General features: G+C 49.4%; 5 protein-coding genes across 5 annotated transcripts; 3 read left to right on the plus strand and 2 right to left on the minus strand.

Moving 5' to 3' along the window:
• Positions 1 to 1,002: 1,002 nt before the first annotated feature.
• IWZ02DRAFT_369486 (glycosyl hydrolase-like protein) lies at positions 1,003 to 3,162 on the minus strand (the record flags this gene model as incomplete). Its single annotated transcript, XM_066764439.1, has 2 exons — positions 1,003 to 1,129; positions 1,391 to 3,162. 2 exons carry the CDS (start codon positions 3,160 to 3,162, stop codon positions 1,003 to 1,005), a joined length of 1,899 nt encoding a protein of 632 aa, XP_066626720.1.
• Positions 3,163 to 3,489: 327 nt separating this feature from the next.
• Positions 3,490 to 6,001, minus strand: IWZ02DRAFT_438192 (P-loop containing nucleoside triphosphate hydrolase protein). The gene is made up of 3 exons (XM_066766710.1): positions 4,790 to 6,001; positions 4,096 to 4,721; positions 3,490 to 4,041 (listed from the first exon to the last, which is right to left on the minus strand). The coding sequence occupies exons 1-3, from the start codon at positions 5,973 to 5,975 to the stop codon at positions 3,679 to 3,681; spliced, it is 2,175 nt and encodes a 724-aa protein (XP_066626721.1). The 5' UTR covers positions 5,976 to 6,001; the 3' UTR covers positions 3,490 to 3,678.
• Positions 6,002 to 7,040: 1,039 nt separating this feature from the next.
• IWZ02DRAFT_1239 (phosphoribosyltransferase-like protein) lies at positions 7,041 to 8,050 on the plus strand. The gene is made up of 2 exons (XM_066761510.1): positions 7,041 to 7,803; positions 7,857 to 8,050. Exons 1-2 carry the CDS (start codon positions 7,257 to 7,259, stop codon positions 8,012 to 8,014), a joined length of 705 nt encoding a protein of 234 aa, XP_066626722.1. The 5' UTR covers positions 7,041 to 7,256; the 3' UTR covers positions 8,015 to 8,050.
• A 472-nt stretch (positions 8,051 to 8,522) lies between these two features.
• On the plus strand, positions 8,523 to 9,574 carry IWZ02DRAFT_438198 (Endoribonuclease L-PSP/chorismate mutase-like protein). The gene is made up of 4 exons (XM_066766711.1): positions 8,523 to 8,745; positions 8,807 to 8,820; positions 9,050 to 9,217; positions 9,276 to 9,574. Exons 1-4 carry the CDS (start codon positions 8,586 to 8,588, stop codon positions 9,435 to 9,437), a joined length of 504 nt encoding a protein of 167 aa, XP_066626723.1. The 5' UTR covers positions 8,523 to 8,585; the 3' UTR covers positions 9,438 to 9,574.
• Positions 9,575 to 9,700: 126 nt separating this feature from the next.
• Positions 9,701 to 11,184, plus strand: IWZ02DRAFT_438201 (putative RNA-binding protein 8A). Its single transcript, XM_066766712.1, has 2 exons — positions 9,701 to 10,383; positions 10,487 to 11,184. Exons 1-2 carry the CDS (start codon positions 10,093 to 10,095, stop codon positions 10,739 to 10,741), a joined length of 546 nt encoding a protein of 181 aa, XP_066626724.1. The 5' UTR covers positions 9,701 to 10,092; the 3' UTR covers positions 10,742 to 11,184.
• Positions 11,185 to 24,897: the final 13,713 nt, after the last annotated feature.

Consider the following 24,897-nt stretch of genomic DNA (forward strand, 5'->3'; position numbering starts at 1 on the left):
GAGGAGGAGGAGGGGTAGAGTAGTGTGGGTTTTCATCATCATTATTGGCTAGATATCGTGTATTCCTAACGTCATGGGTAGTGAGTGGGCAAATATTAAACAAACTTTTTAGCGGAGGTGTAGGAATTTTTATATCAGTGTGGCATACATAGCCAAGCATGCTACTGATTTATCTTAGGCTTTCCGCCCCTCTCTGCTAAGGTTTTACAAAGCTAATTACATCTAGGAGGTGTGAAGTCAGGTCATGAATCATATAATCCTAATAGTCTCACAGCCGGTCCTGCCTAATGTGCTAAGTATAGATGTCACCACCCGTGGATAAGGTACTCAGTAGATAGGTAGCTGGTAGCTCTACCTAACATCCTAGTACACCTCCTCCTCTTCTTCCGTATCCACCGCCCCCCCCCCCCCCCCCCCCCCCCCCGCCTTCTCCACTTCTTCACATTCTGAAGCATTAGAAACAAACGTCGGTCCACACATCTTGTAGGTTTCCTCTCTTTTCCATCGTTTCTGCCATGCCTGCCCCTTTCGGCAAAGCACAGATCCGAGGGGTCTCGCGTCGGGTCGGGTCGGGTCGGAAAAGCAGCGCAGCGCAGCGCAGCGCAGCGCGACGCATGGACGAGAAAGCGAGGCACGGATTACTTTCATACTTGAGCAGCGCGGGTGGGTGGGAAGGCAAGGATCGAGTGAGTGGCTAGGCCTCGGACGGTGTAGATGTTTCGTTTGTGAGGATGTCGAGCTTTAGTACCTATATATACATGGTAGGTGGGTAGCTGGGCGAGCGTTCCTATCAAGAAGACAGCTATGACTCCATATCCACATCTACATCTCCTGACGCATGGTCTAGGTAGGTTCGTCACCAGTGTTATTTATCATTCGGTGAAGGATGGGTAGCTGACATCATTCCATGCATATGCTCCGCTATTCTCTGCTCAAAGTCACTCTCACACTCAAGCTCACAGCTACACCCACAGCTACACCTACACGTCCAAAAACCCCGCCTCACGACTCCCGCTTGTACATATCAACAAACTCCCACATGGCCCTGACAACCGCAACGCCGCCTCCCTGCGTCTCAACCGTGCGCCCCCGCCCGCGATCATTGGCGTCGCGCACGCCGGCGAGGGGACTCCTCTTTCCACCACCACCACCACCACCACCACCATCATTACCATTACTGGTACCTTTTCTCTGGTGCGACTTCTGCTGCTTCAGCTGCTCGTCTCCCCGCTTGCGGAGTTCAGTCGTAGTCGTGCCGAAACGCCTGCGCATGGCGCCAGCCGACAGGGCGCGCGACGCGTCGGCAATGGAGCCGCGGACGTCAGGGCCAGGTGTGCTGCCAGCACCGGAATGTAGAAAGGACAGCAGCGGCGGAGGGTGCAGGAGAGACGAGGGGGAAGAAGGGAGATAGGAGGAGGGGGCGTCGAGGGGTGAGATCCAGATACTTTCACCCCTGCTGCCGCCGTTGCTGTTGTTGTCGTCTGGTTGCAGGAGCAGAGTCTTGTTGTTTCTGTAATCGACGGCGCCGACGGGGAATTGGACGTCGAACGCATCCTCCCATGGTGTGAGTGGTTGGCCGTCGTTCTCAGCGCCCGCACCGCCGCCCGGCGCGCCCCACCACGTGCCAAAGCGGCCTTCGTCATCACGCGTCTTGAGCGCGCGCCGCGCGTTGTATGCGACCCACGGCGAGTATAGCTTGCAGCTCTGGCGGTGGAGGCTGGCGACGGCCGGCGAGGCGGCGTACGTGAGGCCCGGGACCAGCGGCTCTGGGGGTAGAGGCGTGCAAAAGGTGGTGAGGTGGTGGAAGAAGATGCCCTTGAACGTCTGCCCGTCTTGACTGCAGTTGCCGCGCGAGTCACACAGGTCTTCGAGGACGCCACCGCGGCCAAGGCCGGCCCATTCCGGTGGGGCGTGTGGAGGGGTTGGGTCGTCTGGGTAGTGGCGAGGTGGGGGCGTCCCGCGCCAGCCTGTCGCGTTCATGACGTTGCGGATGAGCTCGTGTGCGTCTTCGAGGTACGAAATATTGCCGGTTCCCTCCCACAGGCCGCGCAGACCGGAGAGGATGACGCCTTGGTTGTATGTGTAGACCATTTCGTTGCGCGTGTCGCATTTTCCCGTGCCAATTGTGCCATTCTTGCCCCAGTTGTGGATGTGGAAGCCGTCAACGTAAAGGCCCAGCGCATTGGTCATGTTGGAGGACCGCAGCCAAGCATAACCATCCACAGCGGCTTGCAAGTATTTTGAGTCGTGAGGCCGGGCATAGGGTAGATCCCCACTCGCCATGAATGGCGACGTGTTGGAGTCTCCGGTAAAGTATAAATACATGCCAACCGAGGCCGAGATCCAGAGCTGGTTGGTAATGGCGTTCTTGTACGGCGTAAGGCGCGGGTTCCAGATCATGCCGCCATCGCAGAGCTCCGTGTCCCAGCCTTCGCTCGCTAGGTCATAAAAGATGTGCGCGCGGTGCGCAAACGCGTCGACAAACTGGCGCCCGTACCAGTTGGTGTCGGGCCCCAGCGATTTGTAGTGGCGGCTGGCGTGCAGGTTGACAAACTTGGTGGCTTCCAGCCACCCAAGCACTACCCACAGCATGTCGTCGTAGGCCTCCATGCGCAAGCTGAAGGCGTCCTCTCCAAAGTAATATGCCACCACCTGCGAAAAGTATAGGCTGATTTCGTTTTCGATGCGCTGCCCCTCCTTCATCCACCGCTCGCTGCCCGCAATGATGTATTCCAGCGAGCGCGTAAGCGAGTGCAGCGTGGCCGAGACAAAGGTGGCCATGACGGCGGCTGTCCAGTCAATGGCAGTCGGCCATTGCCCGAGCCAGAGCTCAAAGTAGCGCGATTGCATGGTTTCGAGCGCGTGGTGCAGCTGTTCGAGCGGGTTGAGAGGCCATTCCGACTGTTCGAAGTCATCTTGCGCTGTCGACTCGTCTCGTTGGGCATCACCGTGCGCATCGTGAGGTGTGACGTCGTCCGTGGACGCGAGTGGGGTTTGAGCTCCAGAATGCGAATGCTTTTGAATTCCTGGCGATGCAAGCGAATTGAGGTCGGCGGAAGAAGCATTGACGCTCGATGAAAGTATCAAAAGGGCAACAAGTACGAAAAGAAGCCAAACGGAGCGAGTTGGAGAGAGCACGAGACGTCGTCGAGTTGGGGCCATGATGCTGACGACTACCTAGGCTTGGCGGAGGTTACGATGGCGAGAAACAAACCACATGGGAGCGGCGCAGAGGAGGAGGAGGAGGAGGAGGAGGAGCATCAAAGAGAGCGCATTGGACAGGAAAAGAGAGAGGTTAGTTGTCAGAGCGATTTGGAGGCGGACAAGCTAGAACAAGTCCAGTGTCGATGGAGGATCCCCGTGGTCGGGATCAGCTGCCCCGCCATCTTCTCGGCTTTAAACTGTCTCCACTCTCCACATCTTTGGACATGTCACAAAATAAAGCTGGAGTCGTATTGATCATCGACATGTTTCACCTCTTATGCGAAGCAGCAATATCCAAGTTGACCATTAACAAGCAGTCTACTCTACTCGATCTACCCCCCGGACCAGTCAAGTGCGACAACATCTATCCATTCCGGTCGCGTGCCCCAAGTAACCTCTTCCCATGCAGTGTCCAAGCGGCAAATCTACCCGTCTGTGAAGTACCCAAAACGCCCGACACGGAGACGTCCCAGTCTAGCAAAAGATGCTCGAACGAGCCCGCTCCGTCTCCATGTTTGCATTGTGCAGATGCTGCGTAACTTCCAGCACCTGCATGATGTGGTGGTAGTCGAGATCGTCCTCCCTGCGAGCAGCCAGAAGCTGCGCCGTCTTGAGCACGTTCTTGATCTGCCTGCCATTCATGTCCATCATGGACAGCATGTGAAGTTCCCGGTCCTTGATGCTGTGAGGCCGCGTCGACTGCGCCAAGAAGTTTTCCCAGACTTTGCGGCGCGACTCCATCGAAAGCTCCGGGTACTCGATCGAAATGTGGATGCGCGACTGGAATGCCGGGTCGAAAGTCTTGACGCGATTGGTGGTCAGGAACATGATGCCCTCCTGCGGGTCCCATTAGCAATTGCAGACGCCCCCTGTTGCCAAGTCGAAACTTACATAGTACTCCAAGACGCGCAGGAAGACTGTGACGAGCTTGTTCCTCTCGAGTTCGTGCAGAGAGCGTTCTTCGAGAAATATGTCGGCCTCGTCGAGCAAGAGGACCGCATCCCACATCGTGCACATTTCGAGGATGCGCTGCAGCTTGGCTTCCACTCCCATGAGACCGTGATCGATGCTCAAGTCACTGGCGCTCATCACTACTAGCGGAGCCTGCATCTCCTCGGCCACGCTTTCTGCAGTCAGCGTCTTGCCAACGCCCGGTGGTCCGCACAGCAACAGGATGATGCCACGTCCTTTGCCCTCGATGACGTCGTCAAACGCATCAATGTGCCTGCGCTGAGCGTCTGTGAAGCCAAGTATCAGCTCCTTTTGGTTGGAGGGAAGCACAAGCGACTCAAAGGCATCCTCCTGCCACTCGATCTCCTTGACCGAGTTGACAAAGAACTTGAGCCACTGCTTGTTCTTCAAAGAATAGCCGCGGACAATAGGACTAGTCATCAACTTTTGCTCCTCGGTCAACGGAGCACGGCTTGCCTCGCGAGATTCTTCTTCGAGGAAATCACCACCGTTCGGCATACCATCTGCGTCCAGACCCAGATCGTCCTCGACAATTTCATCGGAACCTGGCAAGAGCATCAGCAGCTAGTTCAAAAAGTCCCATCCCAGCCCGGGGGTTTTGAGGAGGTCTCACCAGGAGAAGACAAGGGCGCCGTAAAGACGGCCTCGTCTGGAACAAACTGATTCCAGCCGTACGTGTCAATCATGACGCGGCCCTTGACGTTGTACTTGTCCTTCTTCTTCTGAAGGTGGTTTTCCTGCCAGGCCATTCCTTGGTACGCTTTGTAGTGAGTTCCAGCGAGCGCCTCGAACTTGGCACCGCGTTCAATCAGTTTGGAGTGCAACACCTCTTGGTCGTGATGGAAGCCGACCGGGTAGCATGGAAGGTCCGTGATTTTGCGCGTGCCGCTAAAGCTGGGGATGGTCATGGTCTTGGGAGATGTACCGAAGCGATTGCCGTCCCATTCCACATTTTTGCAATTTATGGTCAAGAAAGAATTGCCGTATGGATCTTTGCCATAGTGAGAGGTGCCCACCTTCAAGGTCGCATCTTGACCATGGAGGCGGCAGAAAATGAGGTCATTTGGCTGAAAGAGCGTCCAAAGGTGCTCAAATGTTGTGACATTGTTCAACCGCATATCGAAGGTAGCCTCGACAACATCTTTGAATTCCGTCTCCAGGACCTCCTTGAGCAACAGCGAATGCTCCCTGGTCGTGCGTTCGTTTTCGTCTTCAGAGTCAGGGTTCAGCTCGTCGATGGCAGTCATGAGCTCTGACCAGCGGTGGACCAATGGCATGAAGAGCCCACCAAACTCTAGACGCTTCAAGGTGACAGTGACGCCCGGATATCCATGGAGGACCTTTTCAAGCAGCTTTTTGAGCAGCGGAGACTGAATGACGACCGAATGGAGCTTGAGGACTTTGCGAGGGTCGTTGTAGACGCGAATTTTGCGGGCGACGATGGCCCACTTGGCCGTCTCTGCATTTTCGACGGGCTCTTTGAGGTCGTCGGGAAGAGTGTCCTGCCACTCAAATTTGCCGCGCTTGTCTTCTTTGCCGCTGTATAGATGTTTGATGCCGGCCTGCATGCCGATGAGCGAAGATTCGAGGGATTCTGTGGCGCCGTTGATGTGGTCGCCGTTGGACAAGGGCCGCATGGGCATCGAGGCACCTGAAGGATCTACCATGGAGTTGAGTCGCGAGTAACGGGACATGAAGCCAGAAGGTGGACCGTCTGGCGGAAGGTAGATAACGGCTTGGCCTCGTCCGCGAGAGCCTCCTCTCGGTCCACGGAAACTTGGTGGTTCAAAGTGGTGCATCGTCCAGGGTGTGGTGAGTGTTGGGTGGGGGGGGGGGGGGGGGGGGGGGGGGGGGGGGGGGGTTATGAGGGGAGGATGGAGGGTAGAGAAACAGTTGGGGGTGAGTTGATGGTTCAGTGACGCGCCGATATATCACAAAGACGCGCCGCTGCCTGCGCTGGCACTCAGTCGGCGCTCGTCCCACATGGACAAGGCTGAATACAGTAGACGGCAGGGCGTTTCTCAACCGCTTGCAGCCCTCGTTCTTGGGTCTCAGCAATGCGCTGTTCGTGAAGAAAAGGGCAGGGACGACTGCGTCAGTCATGGTGGCCACGAGGCTCGCGCATATTGAGATGGTGGGGAAGGAGAGACGAGGAAAGATTGAGCGACAATATGGAGTTGACAGAGTCATGGCATTCAGGAACAAGCAAGCAAACGGCTGGGATGAGCTTGGAAGCAGGACAGGGCGGGCATGGTGTGGCGGTGCATGAGAATAAGGTGCGAGGCGCGAGTTTGATTCTGGCTCTATTTCCACAAACAACAGGCTCGCCCCGAATTTGCACGGAGAGGATGTCCATCTCGGCTCGTTGCTCCCGCTCCGCTCCGCCGCTTTCGCCGCCGTCGGCTTTGCTGTCCGCCTCCGCCTCCGCCTCCGCCTCCGCCTCCGCCTCCGCCTCCGCCTCCGCTTCGTCCGCCCGTTGGCACCCAGAGTCAGCTCGCGTCTTCGGCCCGTCAGAGGTCCACCTCTTTCTTGTACTGTAGGTGTTTAGGTACATGAGATGGCTTGCATTGCTCTGGCCGTGTCTCAAGCCCCGAACGTGTCTGTGTGATGGTGGGGCGTCTGGGCGTCTGGGCGTCTGGGGCTCCATGTCAGCCAACACCTGGGACCACAGCCGGCTGTCCTTCTCCTTGTGAACTACCTTGGCTGTCCTGCAGTGGGTGGGTGTGTATTGGACCGGTCCGTGGCGGTTGTGGCCATCACAATCACAACCGCACCGTCAGTCACCCGAGACGAGACGAGACGAGACGAGACGAGACGGCCGTGGCTTACCTATCGCATTGCGTGTCCCAACCCCAAGTTAGACCAAATGTTCATCACGAAGCCGCTAGCAAAGGGGCGCCCACGGTTCCACAATTGACTCTGTCTGCGCTGGTCGGCCCGCCCAAGCTGCCATCCCCGGCTTAGCGAACTTCGACCATCCCACAGGCTCTGCATACCGCTTCCCGTCCACCACCTCCCCTCGACCGCCGACGTGCAGATAACTCGCCGCATAAATTCCCCCCTCCTCTCCTCGCTCCACCATGTCTTCGCCCACCTCGACCGCCGCCACCCAGCTCCACGCTGAGAAGCCCTCGACCTCGTCCCACCCGCCCGCCAGCGCCCCCGACCCGACCTCCACCTCCCATGCCTCCCAAGGAGGACTCTCCGCCTCCGCTGCCGCCGGCTCCTCCGAACTCGCCAGTCTTAAAGTAAACCTCAGGGCTGCCCTGCGCCAGTTTCCCGACTTCCCCGAGCCCGGCATTCTCTTTGAAGACATCCTCCCCATCTTTGCCAACGCCGACCTGCACAAGCAATTCCTGCGCGCTCTCGAACTGCACGTCTCGTCCAACTACGCCCAAAAGCCCGACGTCATCATCGGCCTCGAGGCCAGAGGCTTCCTCTTCGGTCCCAGCCTGGCCCTGGCCCTGGGCGCATCCTTTGTCCCCGTCAGGAAAAAGGGCAAGCTGCCGGGCCCCACCCAGACGGCCAGCTACAAGAAGGAATATGGCGAGGACTTTTTCCAGATGCAGGCCGACGCCATCAAGCCGGGACAAAAGATCATAATCGTCGACGACATTATCGCCACTGGTGAGTCATGAAAAGCGTCACACAGGGCTGGGGTAGCTAACGGCGTGCAACAGGCGGTTCTGCGGCAGCTGCAGGCCAGCTCGTCAAGCAACTGGGTGGCTCGCTGCTCGGCTACATCTTCATCCTCGAGCTCGAGTTCCTCAAGGGCCGCGACAAGCTCGACGCGCCCGTGTACACGCTTCTATCGGGCCAGGAGGAGAGTTCGGCGTAAATGTGCCCCTCTGGCGATTGGCCGGCAGGATGGCGCCCAAGGTTGCTGCTGCATGGAATCCGGACCGCGTCATCACAGTGCGTCGAGGCGAGCAGTGGAGTTCGGACCGTGGAAAAATCTGCGTAGACGGTAAGAAAATCTCGATTGCGGTGCAGGGCTGAAGGGGGTGCTCGATTGGGCAGGAAACTTTGCCGGACCTTGACATTTCACATGGATGATGCTTATCTGCATGGCATGGCATGGATGGAGTGACGGATTTCTTTTCTTTTTCTTTTTTTCTTTTTTTTTCTTTTTTTTGTTTAACATCTCTCTGCCACTGGACGACGAGGCCTGGAACAACTTGGCATAGAATTTCGGGGACATGTGTTGCCTGCCACTGCATAGAACATCCAGGGCGTACGTAGATGTACTGTCAAATGGCAGAGTCGGTCGAGAGGCGTGCTGTGCTACCCCGCCATGGCCATAGGAGCTCCGCCCCACCATTGGCTCTCGAGCAGTCAAATGGCCGCCGGCTAGTCGTGACTGGACCGACCCGACCCGACTGCATTCCAACCCTACTGTGCCCTCCACCATGCTCGCCCGCGCTCCAGTCCGCCAGCTCACCACGTCGCTCTCTCGCATTGCCCGTCCGCGATTGACTCTCTCGCCGCGCACCACGCCTCTTCGCCAGTTTTCGACCACCAGAAACATGTCTGACATGCAGAAGATCTTCACCGCCAAAGCCTGCCCCCGTAAGCAACCGCCGCTTAACCGCGTCTACCGTAGTGCCCGCAGCTAACGATCGACCTCTAGCCGCCGGCCCCTACGTACGTTTGACCTACATTTCCCACCCCAGTGCAATAGCCGCCATCATCGCCGCTGCAATCCACCGCCCAATCTCTGCCAGCCCTTATCACACCACGCAGCGAAGCCGTCGAGCTCCGGAGCTCGATGCCGTCATAGTACCTAGTCATCAACATCAATCAGCCATGCCGACGCGCCATTTCGCGTCATTCGGCCATTCTCGATGCAACTGGAGCTGACACGCAACAACAGTCGCAAGCCGTCATTGTCGGATCGCAGGTCTTTGTGTCGGGCCAGATCCCGGCCGACGCGCAGGGCAACCTGATTGAGGGCAGCATTGCGCAAAAGACCGAGGCGTCGTGCGAGAACATCATTGCCATTCTCGAGGAGGCTGGCAGCGACATTTCGCGCGTCTTCAAGGTGCGCCAATCCTTTACCATGTTTCCTTGTTGGTGGTGGAGTGGCTGATGTTGGGTAGGTCAACGTCTTCCTCGACGACATGAACAACTTTGCCGAGATGAACGGTGTCTATGAAAAGTTCTTTGCCCACAAGCCGGCCCGCAGCTGTGTCGCCGTCAAGACGCTGCCCAAGGGCGTCCCCGTTGAGATCGAGTGCATTGCTCTCGCGGGCAAGGCTTAAGGTTGCAGAAGCCAGTTGGAGGATGCTAGCTATGCTAGTAGCAATGTAGCTTTCTACAGCATAGTCATCAATGACACGTCAAATGAAATACACTCGAGGAATTGACACATAGAATGAAAAATGCTTAAGGAATTGAATCTTTTCCAACACGAATGATTGAACATCCTGAGTGCCTACACAAGGAAGAGACCTTGCTGTCTCGCTACCCCTCGCCGGGTCTCTTTTTTTTTTACTTCTTTTTTTTTTTTTCTTTTTTTTTGAGAGGGAACAGGGTCTCCGCGCGTCGGCGCCGACGCCAAGCCACTCTGACCGCCTGCCTGCCCGGCTGCTGCGCGCGCCTTTCGACCACAGCTTTTGGAGCTCTCCGACATTAAACTACCTAAGCAACACTGCCCACTCGCGTCATTGACACCATCCAAGCACCGCGGAGCGCGTCACAAGCCCAGATCGACTTCGACTGCTCATCATTCGGCCGATTCCACCGCGCTCACGACTTCTCCTCTTCACGGTCACCGCAACCAAGCCCGCGACCAAACAGCCTCCTCCAGAACACCAACTACGACCGCCGCCGCCGCCGCCGCCGCCGCAAACTAGACCTCAGTGTCCGTGCAACCGTCCCTCCCCTACACTCTCTCCACAAACCCACGAGCCCAGCATGGCCGTCGCCGACGACGACGCACAAATGGAGCTCGACCCGGCACCAGCATCACCGGGCTCGCCGACGCGCGACAGCAAACAAACCTCGCACCCGCACTCGGGCGCTGCAGTGGAAGCGCGCACCAAAGACGGCAGCGCGGTCGCGGTGCGCTCGATCGAGGGCTGGATCATCATTGCCACCAACGTGCACGAGGAGGCGACGGAGGAAGACGTGACGGACCTGTTTGGCGAGTTTGGCGAGATCAAGAACTTGCATTTGAATCTGGATCGGAGGACGGGATATGTCAAGGTGCGCTGATGCCCCTCTTCCCCTTCTTCCCTTTTCCCTCTTACTTATCCTCCGTCTTTCTCTGCGCTGTGCTGGTTGTAATTCGCTGATCTCGATTTCATAGGGCTACGTGCTCATCGAATACCCGACCGTTTCCGAAGCCCGCGCCGCCATCGAGGGCGCTGACGGCAAGAAGCTGCTCGACCAGACGATTGCAGTCGACTATGCGTTTGTGCGGCCACCGCCGAAGGAGGGCGCGCGCGGTGGACCCAGACGCGGTGGTGGAGGGCGCGGCGGTGCTGGTGGCAGGGGACGGAGTCGCAGTCCTGAGGATAGGGCGCGCAGTCGGAGTCCGGAGGTCAAGAGTGATGTGGAGTAAAAGGATGAGCGTGAGGGAAGGAAGGGAGGGCCAGAGGATGGTATGCAGTGAAATGGACGAGATGGCGCGTCTTGGGATGCCGTGGGACTGTGTTGGAATTGTGGCAGGATTGGAGATGGAGACGATGATGAGATGGAGAGAAGAAGAGCGGTACAGGGGAGAGAAGTCGAGGTACCTGCTGGTCTTCGTCCAGGCCAGGATCCCTCTGCAAGATGTGCATGCGTACAAGCGTGCATGTTTCGTCTCTCCACCATCTGCAGCGAACAGCACGCATATTCGAGAGTCGTCGACACGGAATAGAAAGCGGCACGTCTTTGCCCTTGCTCACTTCTCACTCCTCTCTTCCTCCATTCCCATCTTCTCTCAGTAGACACGCTACTACACCTGCCTGTCATGACAAGAACAACAAAAGCAATGAGATAATCAACAAACTAACATCACAACGCCATCGCCATCCCTGCCTCCACACCACTCCCCCCCCTAACACTCTCGCCAATCACCATGCATACACGCTGCGCCCCTCCCCTTCCCCCTAGATGTCTTGTCCTATCGCCTCTTTTTCCCCCTTTCCCCCGACGCGAGAAGAGGGTATAGTGGTGGAAACGAGGTTTGATGGCGGCAGCGCGGCGGCCGGACCGACAGTGTTACATATCACGTGTGCCTGTGATGGCCATCAACATCATCACGGCATGCTAGCACTTAACACCATTATCCCCTGACACCTTTCTCCATCACAGCGCTCTCTCTCTCTCTCTCTCTCTCTCTCTGCAGGCCGCGTAGCCTCTGCTTCCACAGACAAAACCAAAAAGGCATAGACACGAAAAGTGTACGTGAAGTTACAAAGCCCACGCACACAGACACACAGTCACACAGACAGCAGTAGGAAACACCGACCACATTGTCCCATCGGGCGTGCTGTGCGCGTTGGTTGCTGCCACTTTGACCCAAGAGACTGGAGAGGGAAGAGCAAGGGAAGGTTTCGTGCCAACCTCTAGACAAACACCTTAGCGTCACGGGGCGGGAGGCCACATTTACTGGTCATCCCGTCGCGTGTGACGTGATGAGTAACAAGGTGATATAGTAGTAAGGTTTTTAAGGTAAGAAGGAATATATATAAACCAGCTACTCCGCCGAGCCTAAGCACGCAGAGCAACTCCCGACGGCACTCACTTGCTTGCGGAGCTGAGGAAAGGCTGCAGGCGTCGTCTGCCTACTTTGTTTCGCTTCCGTTTGGAAGTCGACACTTTGTTTGTCTTGTTATTTTTTTTTTCTTTTTTTTTTCCCCGGTTTCCTCTGCAATCCTCTCTTTCTGATCTCTTGTTCGCATCTTGCCGCGCTGTCACTGTTGGCTGCGCCTACTCATCACACATCTTCTTTGCTACATGGCCATGTCGCTGACCATGTTTTAGTACTGTTGCTGTGCGAATAAAGCGCGCATATAGACTTTCCAAAAGAACTTCCCTCCCCAGTTTGTGCGTCTCGACAGTGTTATGCCGCCAGCTCCCGCAGTGTACCGTCAGTATAGCATCCGTGGATGGAGCTGGTGGCGAAGTGGATGAGGGCTTTTGGGGGGTGGGAAGGAGACGGGGTTTTATACACAGGAAGTTTGGAGCTCGCACTGGCGGATCAGCGGGAAGTGTGCGGAGGGAGTCATGAGGGAAGTCCAGGGGCATCCAGAGACGAGCATGTAGCGGGCTTGTGATGACGCTTTAACTGCGTGTCTGCAACACCGGCAGGCTGAGAGGCGAGGAGGGCGTGGGTATAAAGACCGCTTCCTCTACTTCCTCTTCCTCTCTAAGGACCAGAACAGTGCCAACAATGTTCGCAGTGACAGAGAACCAGCGATGGCCGCTATTGCTGTTCGCATTCCTTGATGACTACATCTTACTTGCTTTCTGCGAGGCAAGTTTCAACGCACTTTGCGTCGTTCATGTCTGGGCAGACTTTCCTGTAACTTGTTGCTCTTTTTCTGCTGTACTTAGAGGGAGTCTTATCACACAGCAAAGTCCATAGGCGTCACCATCAAGCAGTGACTTCCGCCCACATCATCCCCCCACCGAAACGCCCTTCGAGCAAGCGACTTTTCGAACGACCTGGACACAACACCAAAGTCAGGTCGGTCCAAGGGCTCCGCCAAAAAAGCAAGTGCAACTAGTACAACAACCAGAACAGCGGTCGCTCCATGGGCTGAATTTCTGTGAAGCGCGTCGAGGTGGTCAGGAGCTGATGCAGACTCCAGAGCCAGGAAGTGAAGCGGTTTTTATATAGCTCGTGGCGCACATGCTTTTCAACGCCGCACACGCACAATGGCATCATTTCGCTTATGGTAATCCCAGTCTTAGGCGTCACTGGCGCTCGTGATAGCGGCATCGGAGGTCAGAACGACGGCGCATGTGCCGCTGCTTTTTCTATCGTGTGCATGAAACCTTCTTCCCTTGTTTACTTTCAAACCGTAGCATGTGCAGAGTTGTCGCTCTGGTGTAGCGAAATTCAATTTCCCAAACAAGAACATTTGTCGTCCGCCTCCGCATCTCCGTCAGACGGCATGTCTTCGCTGTCACTTCGGCGCCAAAGACTTTTTGCTGTCTTCGGGTGATGTCGAACAGCATGAGCGCGTACCGGATGTGTAGCTTCGTTGTTGGAAAATATGTTTCGTCGCGGAATTGCTGGAATTGAGGACGTGGTGGAGAAGTGAGGACATCCCTCCAAGCGAGTGAACGAGTGGCATCCGCAGCGAGCCCGACGTCCCAACGCAGTGAAATTTCCTTTAAAGAGACGTCTTGGAAAGTCGAGGATCGGTGATGAGTTGACGAGGAAGCAATTTGGCCGGCTTTTATACGCGCCTTGACCGGCCGGCTAGTTGGATTCAGGGGTTGGTCCGTGTGGTGCGCGTAGGCGGGCAGCGTGACAGGCGTGTAGAGGATGTGTCACATGGAAATTGGAAGCAGGGGGTCAGCAGGTCAAGATGCCAAGCTGCTGAACGTCTGGCCTCTGCTTCCGCTGTCCTTCTACGAGTATAAAAGCGTCTGCCCGGGCTGCTGTGGTTCTTCTCTGTACCAGTCATCTCTCCCACCTTTGTAAAAAGGGGACTTCAAAGAACTACTTTGTGAGATGCGATATTTTGCGACGGGTCGACTTGGTGTCGACTGAGATCCCAAGTGCGACTAATTCTGCGTTCCCTTTGCGGCGTCCGCTCTTCATCGCTTCGCCAGCTTCCATCTCTTTCCACCAACCGAGCATCGCGCGCTTTGTTCCGAACCACCATGTCTTCAACATAATCATGTTCGCTCCCTTTCATTGGTGATGTAGAGCTTTGAGTGCTGATAGCGGTGCCCAAAAACTCTTGATTCTTTTCGGCGCACAAAATGTTGGTCCCGGCAGGTCGGCAAGCTGAGCAAGTCAATTTGAGGCTCTCTTCCCGAGTCGTGATGCTGAGGGGTGGGAATTTTGCGAATGTCGAGAAATTCATCGGCAAGTTTCATGGTCAATCAACCGGTGGCATTTTGTAGACTTGCAGGTGCGGTGGCGGAGTTTGCTCTGGTCAGGGGGTTCAGGGGTCAGGCGACGAAGCGGTCACTGGACACCAGCGGGCTGCTGGAGAGATCACGATGTCGGTGACACGTGTTGAGCCTGTTTCTCTCGTGATTGAGGCATAAATAAACGCTCATCTCTACGCGAGCTGGCTTGCTCAACACATCGGTCTACCCAGCGAAGCTTGGATAAGTACCGACTGTTTCAGCTTGACGCACTGAGAGGTCCAAACCATTTCTGGTACACTTTTCGTTTCTTTGCTCTTTCTTTGTTTGGTTGACTTCTCAGCCGAGTCTTCGCTTTGTTCGTCTGTCGGATCAGATTCAGGGGTAGGTTTCGCTGTTCAGCACGAACTAGACTTGACGACAACTGTCACTATCGATGAATAATGCTGCTCTGTATCCATTCAGTGTTTCGTGACTGTCTAGAGACTTTCTCAATCCAAGAAATGAAGATTTAGAAACCTGAAAAGCGCAAGCCCAGTGTCCTTTTTGCTTCAGGTTTTCCATCAAGTAATTCTTGGCCGCTTTTTCGATTGACTGCCAGCGGTGCTGAGCTGAACGACAAATGGATTGTAGTGCAGTTGCCCTTGTTTTTGTAGACAAAAAACTGCGTCCGTAACCTACAGTTGCACCAATGAAACATAGCCACGAGTCCGGGCCCGGAATCCAGCGGTGCGCTGTCAGGGATTCGAAATTCAGGGGTCAGCTGACAAAATCTGAGTCGATTTGCCAGATGTTTCCACGTGATTTTGGGATATGTAACCAGGCATTTCCTCTACCGCCGCAGTGTTGCTTCTGCATCGTACGGCTTTTAGAAGCCCCTGAACGGAAGAGCTGTGCTCGAGTGCACTTCTTCGGCGTTGCATTGCTCCTCGACGGACTACTCTTTGACACTTGGGTTTGCTCCATATGCTCACCTGCCTAACGAGAGGACAGTTCATCTCTGGTTCGTCGCTGTCTCGAAATTGTGGTGGTCCTCATCGGCGACTCCGCCTGCCCATCATCACCTCCGCAAGATTCCGTCGACAAAGCCGGGCTTGAAGAACAACGCCGGCACAATTCTAGTCGCAGTACGTCTCCAGAACTTCTCCCAAAGTGACGAGAGTAATATGGCACGCTGGCCTGAGTTCTCTCTCCCAACCAGTGCGAAACTGGGTGGAATATGCGTCAAGCAAAGCAGCTCTAGGAGCTGCGAAGGATATTGGACAATTTGAAAGTAGTCGGCGAGGTCTGAGATTTTGTATCGAGAGTTCACTCACATGCGGAGCAATTTCATGAGCGCGAAGCCGGCGAAAACCGATGTGTGAGAAATTCAGAGGTCAGGGGCTCCAGATCATGCGTCGGTGGACCAATAGGCAACGCCGCCAGGGTATTAAAGAAGACCTCATAAGCTACAAATTCTGTCAAAATAGTAACCTGACTGTCCGGCTTCCCAATCGCAGGCTCAACCTTGAGACAAAGAAAGTACTTAGGGTTCCTTGTCGCAGGAAAATGAAATCTCTGCCAAGAACGCTTTGTTTATCCAAAATGTCGTTTTAATGGCTCTAAATTCATCGTGAGCATATCAATTCATCGGTCTTCACTATTTATGGTTGCTGAAAAAACGCACCGTCTCGGTTCTTTGCGGAAAATACATTAGAACACCTCATCCTTACCTTAGAGAAGTGATGATTTTGGACCGACTCCCAGAGATAAGAGAGTCTCGGGTTGATGATTAGATGTTGGTCCCGCACAGCGATCCCGCCCGTTGGAAAGTAAAAGTTATCCATGCCCGGTGAAAAGAGAGAAGTTAATATCTTATAAGGAGGAAGTGAAGTAGATGTTATATACTCACATAACACCCTCGCTGACAACAATCACGTGTATTATGTGATTGCAAGAGCGATGTCACAGACTAGCACTCTGGTCATGACTGCCGTGCATGTATCTTTTTCTATAGATATAAATTACCGCCATCTTTCCTGCAATTTTCTCTCTTAACTAGAAACTTCGGTCTAGTCAGAACCTACCCAGTAAAGGTTCCACTTTGTTCTGCCAGGTCAGCCACTTCTACTTAGTCTCCTTAGTGCGGCTTATGCAACTTTTGCGTTCTTGCTTCTTCCTCTGCCTTCCATCTTCTACAGCCACTACTTTATCGCGGGCTTGTCATCCTACTATATGGCTCATTCACCATTATCAAGAAACACTGGTCGATAGCATTTTTTCCTAGAGTTGCTGCTCAGTTCCATCACACAAACATCAAGATAGAAAAATGTGTGGATCAAAAGCAAGATTTTCCGCGAAGTGAAAAGAGGAACCAAAGGGGCTAAGTTAGATCTTTGTAAGTGGATTGCAGTAAAGTGCCATTGCGCGTGCAACGATGTTTAGCTAACAGCTAAGGGTTATTAGTGGTGATTGGACAGCCAGGACCTGAACAGCATAAGGCATTTATAGCTGTAAGGGTGAGGTAACATGCCCCATACGTGGAAGCACATGCTGATTCTGAGCAGCAGACCACAGTGCGCGTCATGCGGCTCAAAGCGCAGCGATAAGCGGAATGAAGGGGTGGGAGAGTGGTGGATGGATGATAAGGGACGGGTTAAGTAGGAGAGTAAGAGAGCAGAGGGCAGAAAAATGGGCATGCAGGTAGGTAGGAAGGTGTCTTGTCTTGTTAGAACTAGATTGATGCGATGGGGCGGGGCGTGTTAGATGAATGCTTCGTCTTCGCGCGCAGATCGACAGACAGTCAAATAAAGGACGGTCGAGCGACGTGTCATTCATCGGATCATTTGCAGCCTCAATTCAAGATCAAAAAACACCGTAACCTTGTCACAAGTTGGGCAGGCGCTGATTGAACGACTAGCCGTCTCGAAATTCTTTCTCCCCATTGCTTTGTTTGAGCAGTAACGCGTTGGAGTTCCATGAAGTATGCCGGCGAAGTGCAAAGAGTTGCTAACAAACAAAAGGCGACGCCGCGCTAATGCGACTGGAGATAGGAAGCTATATCCAACAGTTGCGAAGCCTCGAAACCACTAGAGGCGTCGGAAATGGCTTTGACTAGCGGGATCAGGAATTTCGGGGCCGGCTTTGCCGTCGAACAAGGCTGACAATCGGTGGTTGACTTCGGCACCACTCCCCATGTTTACAACACCAAGCAGGAGAAGGATATAGCAACACGCTTCTGAAAAGTAGTCATGCACTCTAGTGGATATTATTTGACGCAGGTCGCACAGAGATGTCACAGCACTCAAGATCAAGCAAAGAAAGAAAGAATTGTGTTAAATAACCCCCAGGGTCGGCCACAACCCGGAGGCAGGCCGACCACTGAGTACCCGCCCGCCCAGGATTTTGACGAGCATCCTTGACTCGATGCAGGGGGAAGTGGGAAGGGGAAGCGCAAAACATAGGGCAGAGCGAAGACTAGGGAGAGGGAAGTTGGACGATACTGGAGAGGAAAGGTCCGGATGGGGGGAGCGAGGAAGCTTTTATACCTGCGGAGGCGGTGGTGATTAAGCGAGCGCCGGTTGCGCCCGCGCCATGTTTGGCAAGGCGTAGAAGGTGCAGAAGGCGCAAGTAGGCGCAAGTAGGCGCAAGTGGTGATGCGGCGGTGCGGGCCGTCCGCGTGGTGTGCCAGTGCTGCCGTCGAGTCGACACATCCATCCAGGTCACTTCTCGAAGTTGCGTCATGGACCAAGCCAGTCACTTCAACAATCTTACCTACCATTTCGGCTCAGACATCATCCATAAACCTTTAGTCGATTCCCAGGTTTTGCTTCAATGTTGATTGAGTATCCCTCCCGGCTTGATGACTTCTGTATCTGCTAATGTCATGGGAGTGTCAATCCTGTCTAGACCGAGAAAGTCTTCCGCGATGCTAAATAGAATAAATTCGAAAATTGAGGCAGAATTTCAGGGCGAAGTAACAGGCGACCAAATTCTAATCTCTAAACCAACAAATCCTTTTCTCCCGACTCCTGCTATCCGACGTCTAACACCTGCCAACAGCGCGATAGCAACAAAATTCAGTGACTAAGCCTTTTGATGTTCGTTTTACTCACACGCCGGTAAAAACTATCATCGTCTTCAGATACCGCAGAATGCTACACTGGTTGGATGCGGTCGAAGTGTGCGGCGAAACTAGTCACGGTTTGCTCGCCCGCCGGCTCAATTCCCACAGCAAAGAGGATTGTGAAATGGGTAGGTAGGACTACTTCCCCGTAGGAGTTCGATTTTTGATCAGGTCGCAATTCTAGAATAGTGTGGAAGCAGTTCCTGCTAAAGCAAGCCTTGTTGTCGCGAAGGTGTTTAAGCACCTGCAGACGAGCGCACATGATGTGGTCCCCGCGTTGTCACGCTGACCCCTCTACACGGTCTGAACTTCTAACGCTCAAAACCTCGGTTACAGGCATCTCGCGAGGGCTTCTGACCTGAGAAGCCACTCGTGTCCCTATACGCAAATCTTTCCCCCTAGATGTAAAAACCTCGCTCACTTGACATTCGGCAGCGTAAGTTTTGAGCCTCTGGCTTGGACGAGTGGACACGAGGGGTAGCAACGACAGACTGGAACGAATTACTCCCTCATCCCATACTCTGTGTGTGATAGAATCCAATTCGAACCGCTTTTGAATGGCAAAGGCCTTCGTTCAGCCATGATGAAGCTCTCCATCGAAAGTGGATGGTGCAAATATCCTTGATAGTTTCCATATTGCAATCACTGCTGCAAAAGCAACTACTAGGGGATTTATACACCTGCACTTTACAGATATTCCTGATTCGCATACACCTGACTTCAGAATGCTTCCAAAACGCACGCGGTCGACTAAATGGGATGACTGCTCTAAATACGTACACATCTAGCCTCACGAATGCTCCTAGTGCGTACACGCCTCACATTAAAACTGAATACTCCCAATAAGCACGCAGCTACTCTCAGGGATGCTTCCAGCGCGCACGCTGTCAGCTTTATGAGTGCTCCCGGTGCGTATGCGCCTAACCTCACTAATGGATGCTCCTAAAACACACACGCTCAACTTCACTTTTAAAAAATGCTGTAGACTAGCATAATCTAACACCATGAATGCTCCTCACACGCACGCGGCTACTGTCATAAATTCTTCTACCATGCACTCTCATGCTGGCCCAGTCTTCTGTAACATGTAGCGCAAAAACGAGCCAGAGACAAGTAAATACCTCGGATAATCATGGAGCAACCACATTAATCGCACTGCTTGGCTTTGAAACTGCTAGTGTGAGGGGGAAGGAGCATCGATTTATACCCCCACCTACCTACTGCATCTTACATGCCATCATACTCGCACACGCACGCTGGCACGGTGACTTAGTCCCCCTAACCACGTGATGACTATCATACACGCGGGCTGTCACGTGGTCTTACCATCTTCTAACCCCTTCCATTAATGTATACATGCTTACTTATGCTAGCTAGGTATATAAATGTCGCCTTTACCCCTAATACTAAGACTTAAAAAGGTACGTACTACTAGCTTCATAAATATAAAACCTAAAACTTTAGTAATACTATCTACGTTCGTAGCTAGTATTAAGTACTAGTAGTAAATAAATTAGAGGGTATACTAGGGACGTTCTTAGGGCGTTATTACTACCTATTAGATTTAAGTAGTAGGGGTTTAGTATTAATAGGATAGGATAGTAGAGGAAAGGGGGAGCTTATATAGATAGAGATAAGGACCGCCGTTATTACTTTATAATAATTAATATTAGAAGAGTATAAGGATAACGCTATTATTTATAGACTCTAGATTATTCTTTATATACCTTAATCTCTACGGTATAGAAGTAATAAAACTAGATAGATAGGATAATAAGTAGTCCTTACGTGTCTAAGGCCTATATCCTATACCTTTCCCTTCTATCTAAAAAGCTATAGGCTATAGCGCCGTAGCGGCATTAATAATAAAACTAAGAGAATAGTTAAGAAGAAGGAGAAGGAGAAGAAGATAAATACTAAGGCGTTATTTAACGCTATAAGCCCGTATCTACCTAGCTTACTACCTATTATTTATTATCGTCTAATCGTTTACTAACGCTATACTATAACTACTACCGCGCCTTATAATAAGGATAAACTATAAACGACTATAACTACGACATGTATCGCTACTACCGTAAGGTAGAATAGTAGATAGATAGACGAGTTTCTTAGGCTAAGCGAAGAGCTACTATTAGCCTAAGCGTTTAGTATTAGTTAGCGCTAGGAAAGGCCTAGCTATAGTTACTTCTAACCCCTACCCCTCTTAATAGAAAAATAATGTACTACGGAATATAATTAACTTAAATAATAATACCTTTTATTTTATATTCTAGAGCCTAACGTAGGGGGCTATCTATTACCCTTTAGCATCTTCTTCTTTTAGTTATTACGATACTAAATTACCCTTTACGCCTACTTTTCTATACTATTACCTACTACTATTTCCTAGTTACTAAAACATTACCTATAGGTAATAGGCCTTTATTATTAATTAGAAACATCCTAAGCATTTTAAAGAAGTAACTCTAAGAAATATTAACTTCCTAAATTAACGCCCTCTATATCCCTTCTTCTCTAAAAGGTCATCTATAGCCTTTAATATACTTCGCTAGAGAATATAGTTATTCTACTTTAGGAAGTTACTAGAAAAGTATTTATACCTAGAAGCATCGGTTATAGTTATTAGTAGAGTTTATAAGAGCTTAGAAAATAAGTAGTAGCTAGAATAGTATTCTAGTAGAAGGAACTATAAGTAGTTATTTAAAGTAGTAAGTATTATTACTACTATAGTTAATATTTTAATGAGTATTACTACCCTTAAATGTAACGTTTATAATTAAATCTTCTAAGATAATTACCCTTTAGTTAGAATTAAGATAGTATAGTATTAAGTAACGCCGAAGCGGACTAGATCCTATAGCTCTAAGATTTATTAGAAGCGCTTCGTTAAGTTACCTCTTCCTCTAGGGTGCTACTACTAATAACCCCCTAAACTACTATTTATAGAAGTTTTACTAGTAACGACTTAACGGCTATTAAGAGTCGTTTATCTCTACCTTTTATTAACTCTAATAACTTTATTAGACCTACCCTCCCTACCGCTCTTAAGCTCTTTAGTAATTTATTACTATTTAAGACTCTATTAATTAGTAAAACATTACCTCTTTCCCTAGTACTTAAATTCCTACTAGTGTTTACCTCTTATTACTCCTCCTACTAACCTTCTATATCGGAAGAACCGTAGTATTAATCTCTAATAACTATAATATCCTCCTCTATTACCCTATACCTATTCGATAGGGTATAAAATAAAGATGTTAATTAGCTTAAAAGGTAGTATAAGCTAGCTATAACTCTTACTATAGTAAACTTACCTATAGTTATTAATAATTAGGGAGAAATTAATAAATAGAACGAGTTACTAGATGAAATATAGATAATAACCTTATAGTTAGTATTATATAGATTAGCTTTATAATACTTTAAGCGCCTTAGTCTATCCGCTAAAGCTAATTTCCTTTTAGTTATAGCTTTATTCCGTAAAAGGTATAAAACTAGTAATATCTTAATAAGTCTAGAGACTACTCTTTAGAAGTTAGCTAAACTTTACTAGAATAGTACATCTAGCCGTAAGTACTATAGGAAGGCCTAAGAGATTCATAATAGTTTTAAGCCGTTAACTAGATTAATTAGAGTCTAATTATTAGAAAGCTTATAGAAGTAGCTCCTTTAAAAGTTCATTAACAATTTAGACTTAAAGGAACTTCGTATAGCTTTACTAGTACGGAGTTATATAGTGTCTCTAGATCTAATAACCGCTATTAAGATTATTAGTAAAGTCTTAGGCGAATCTATCGACTCTAATAACAAGGATAATAAAGGAAATGATTAGTATAAGTAAACCTCTAAAGCGTAGCTTAACATAGAAAAAGTTAATAAGACTCTAGAGACCTTTATCTAATAGATAGCATTAAATGCTGCCCGTATATAAGCTAATAGGTTAAGGTCTACTAATCCTAATTTAACTAAGTTATTACCTACTACCCCTATAAAATCATCCTCTACTAATTTAAATAAGGAGAATTCTTTATCTTTAAACTTATCCCTCCTAGTTAGGGTAACTTACTTCCGCTACTTTAGTAAAGGTTATATCTATAATTAGAATTAGCCTCTACCGTTAAGTAAGGCCGAATAGGAACGGCGCTATACTAAATACGTAACTAACCCCTAAAATCCTCTATTACTACTATAGGTAAGGAATCCTATAAAAGTTCGCCGTTAGGTACGCGATAATCTAGCTACTAGTACTAATATAGTAGAAATTCCCTCTAGTTATACTATAGAGGTTAAGAATAATTAGGGAGAGTTTCTAGCTTCTAATACTACTCCTCTATAGGGTACCCGAAGTCGAACCTTAACTACTTAGGGTATAGAAGTTAATGTTAAAGCTTTAGCATAATATAGCTTAGAGATTCCTATATAAGTAGACGTTAACGTTACTAAGAAGTAGGAACGCGTCTCTAATTCCGCTAATAAATTAGCGCGGCCTCTAGTAAAGACTATAAAATAAGTAAAGAAGTGTTAGGTACGGGCTATACCTTATAATATCCGCGGTATAGAAGGCGTTAGGCCGCTTAACCTCTCTAAGAAATTACTTAGTAAAACTATTACTACGGAGGATAGTATTACCTTTAGTTAGATTCTAAACGCCTCTTATTCTAAAACCTATAACGTTACTAGAGATCTAGTAAGGCCCTTCCATAAGAAAACTAAGAAGTAATCTAGAGATAAAGCGACTAAGGCTACTATAGTAGGGCTAAATCTTTCTATAAGTAGCTTTAAGGTAAAGAAAATAAAGACGACGAAAAACTACGAGTAAGAGATAACTATAGCTATCGCCTTAGGCTTTAACGATCCCTATTTAAAGAAGAAAAAGAAGATATAAACGTATAACCTATTAGCTACGTACTTAAGCTTTAGTAGTCTAAGTAACGTACCTGCTTATAGCTATATTAATAATTTTTATATAATAGGAATTACTTACCTAGATACTAATAACCCTACTTATCTAGACTAACTACCTACTTACCTTATTTAACGAATCTTACTAGATAGTAGTTTAGAAGGAAACCTTATTCATCCTAGAGTTATAAAGTTATTAGGCCTTAAGCTATATAAAGTTAGGCGTTTAGTTATAAAGTAAGTTCTTAGATATTAGAACTACGTCGATATAATAGTAACCCTTATTTTAGAAATTACCGGCGTTTTTTATCGAGTCTTATTCTTTATGTTAAGAGGAGACCTAAGTTACTTATTATTAATAAGTAGGTTATATCTATAGTTAGCTCTATTAATGGAATCGTCTTATTATTACGAATCGTTAAGCGGCTAATATATAGGCTTTTACCTAGAGGCTATCTACTTAGTTAGACGTATATAAAATTAAAAAGAACTTAATTAAAGTTAAGTAGCTAAAAGATAAAGTTAAGTAAAGTCTTCTTAATTATTATAAATATAGAAGATGCTATATACTCTTCTATATTCTATATATATTTATATAAGAAGTAAAATAAGAACTAAACTCTCTCTTTACTACGTAAATTACTACTTTAGTTACGTTATTAAAATAGATAAGAAATTAATCTTCTTATTACTACGTAAAGTTTCGTTAGCTATCTAGTAGGCTATATATCCTTAGTAGTATTTATTATCTATTAGTACTACTAGCTTACACGGCTTAGCCGGTTTACGCGGCTTAGTTATAATTAGCTTCGGCTTATTAAGTAATTACGTAAGGGCGTAGTTATAATATACTTACGTTACTAGCGTCTAATAGCTATTACGATATTCCCCCCCTAATAGGAAGCCTAAGTTAGCTTATTAGGTACTTATATAGATAACTAACCAGCGCTATTTTAGTAAGGGCGTAAAGTATAGGACTACTAGGTATATCTTATTATTAGGTTTATAGTTTAACTAACCTTCTTTACTACTACCTTAATAATAATAATAGACCTTACTTCTATTATTATATCTTCCTATTACTTTTAGCCTATCTCTTACTTAAGTAACTAGCTCTAGTAATAATAGTAAGTCCTCCTATTATAGTAGGTCTAAAAACGCTTAACTAATTATTACGTGATAGTATCTAATTAACGTCATCGCTCTAAGCATCCTAAAGGCAATACGATACCTTAAGAGGATGCTAAGGTAACTTAAGACTATTATATAAGACGTTATATATAGTTAGCTAATTATCTATATATCTAGAGTTTTAAAAAGGTAAAGTAAAGCTAACTAGTCTAGGTATAGTACCTAGCTCCTAAGAGCTAGTATATATTACTATTCTACCTATAAATCCTTACGCGAACGTTACGTAAGCTAATTCGCCTACTTTACCTTCGCGTACGCGTTCTAGTAGCCGTTATATTAGCGTACTACCTTTATTAGCTTCGTTAATATCGTCTAGTATAATAGAATAAAGATCTACTACTTCTATTAGTATTTTTATAGGTAGGTTAATTTCTATAAGAGAGGTAAAAAAGGTTTCTTAGTTATTAACTTTAATATTATCGGAGATATATACTAAAGAAATTAATTAGTTTATCTACATAACTTTACTTTACGCGGAT

This window comes from Phyllosticta citriasiana (assembly GCF_038021145.1).
Source record: "Phyllosticta citriasiana strain CBS 120426 chromosome Unknown IWZ02scaffold_1, whole genome shotgun sequence".
NCBI lineage: Eukaryota > Fungi > Ascomycota > Dothideomycetes > Botryosphaeriales > Phyllostictaceae > Phyllosticta > Phyllosticta citriasiana.

Coding starts and splice junctions, on each gene's coding strand:
- IWZ02DRAFT_438201 (XM_066766712.1), top strand. CDS start 10,093: ATGGCCGTCGCCGACGACGACGCACAAATGGAGCTCGACCCGGCACCA. Junction 10,384..10,486: donor GGAGGACGGGATATGTCAAG/GTGCGCTGATGC, acceptor TCGATTTCATAG/GGCTACGTGCTCATCGAATA.
- IWZ02DRAFT_1239 (XM_066761510.1), top strand. CDS start 7,257: ATGTCTTCGCCCACCTCGACCGCCGCCACCCAGCTCCACGCTGAGAAG. Junction 7,804..7,856: donor CGACGACATTATCGCCACTG/GTGAGTCATGAA, acceptor GGCGTGCAACAG/GCGGTTCTGCGGCAGCTGCA.
- IWZ02DRAFT_438198 (XM_066766711.1), top strand. CDS start 8,586: ATGCTCGCCCGCGCTCCAGTCCGCCAGCTCACCACGTCGCTCTCTCGC. Junction 9,218..9,275: donor ACATTTCGCGCGTCTTCAAG/GTGCGCCAATCC, acceptor GATGTTGGGTAG/GTCAACGTCTTCCTCGACGA.
- IWZ02DRAFT_438192 (XM_066766710.1), bottom strand. CDS start 5,975: ATGCACCACTTTGAACCACCAAGTTTCCGTGGACCGAGAGGAGGCTCT. Junction 4,722..4,789: donor GGCGCCCTTGTCTTCTCCTG/GTGAGACCTCCT, acceptor TGCTCTTGCCAG/GTTCCGATGAAATTGTCGAG. Junction 4,042..4,095: donor TGCGCGTCTTGGAGTACTAT/GTAAGTTTCGAC, acceptor TGGGACCCGCAG/GAGGGCATCATGTTCCTGAC.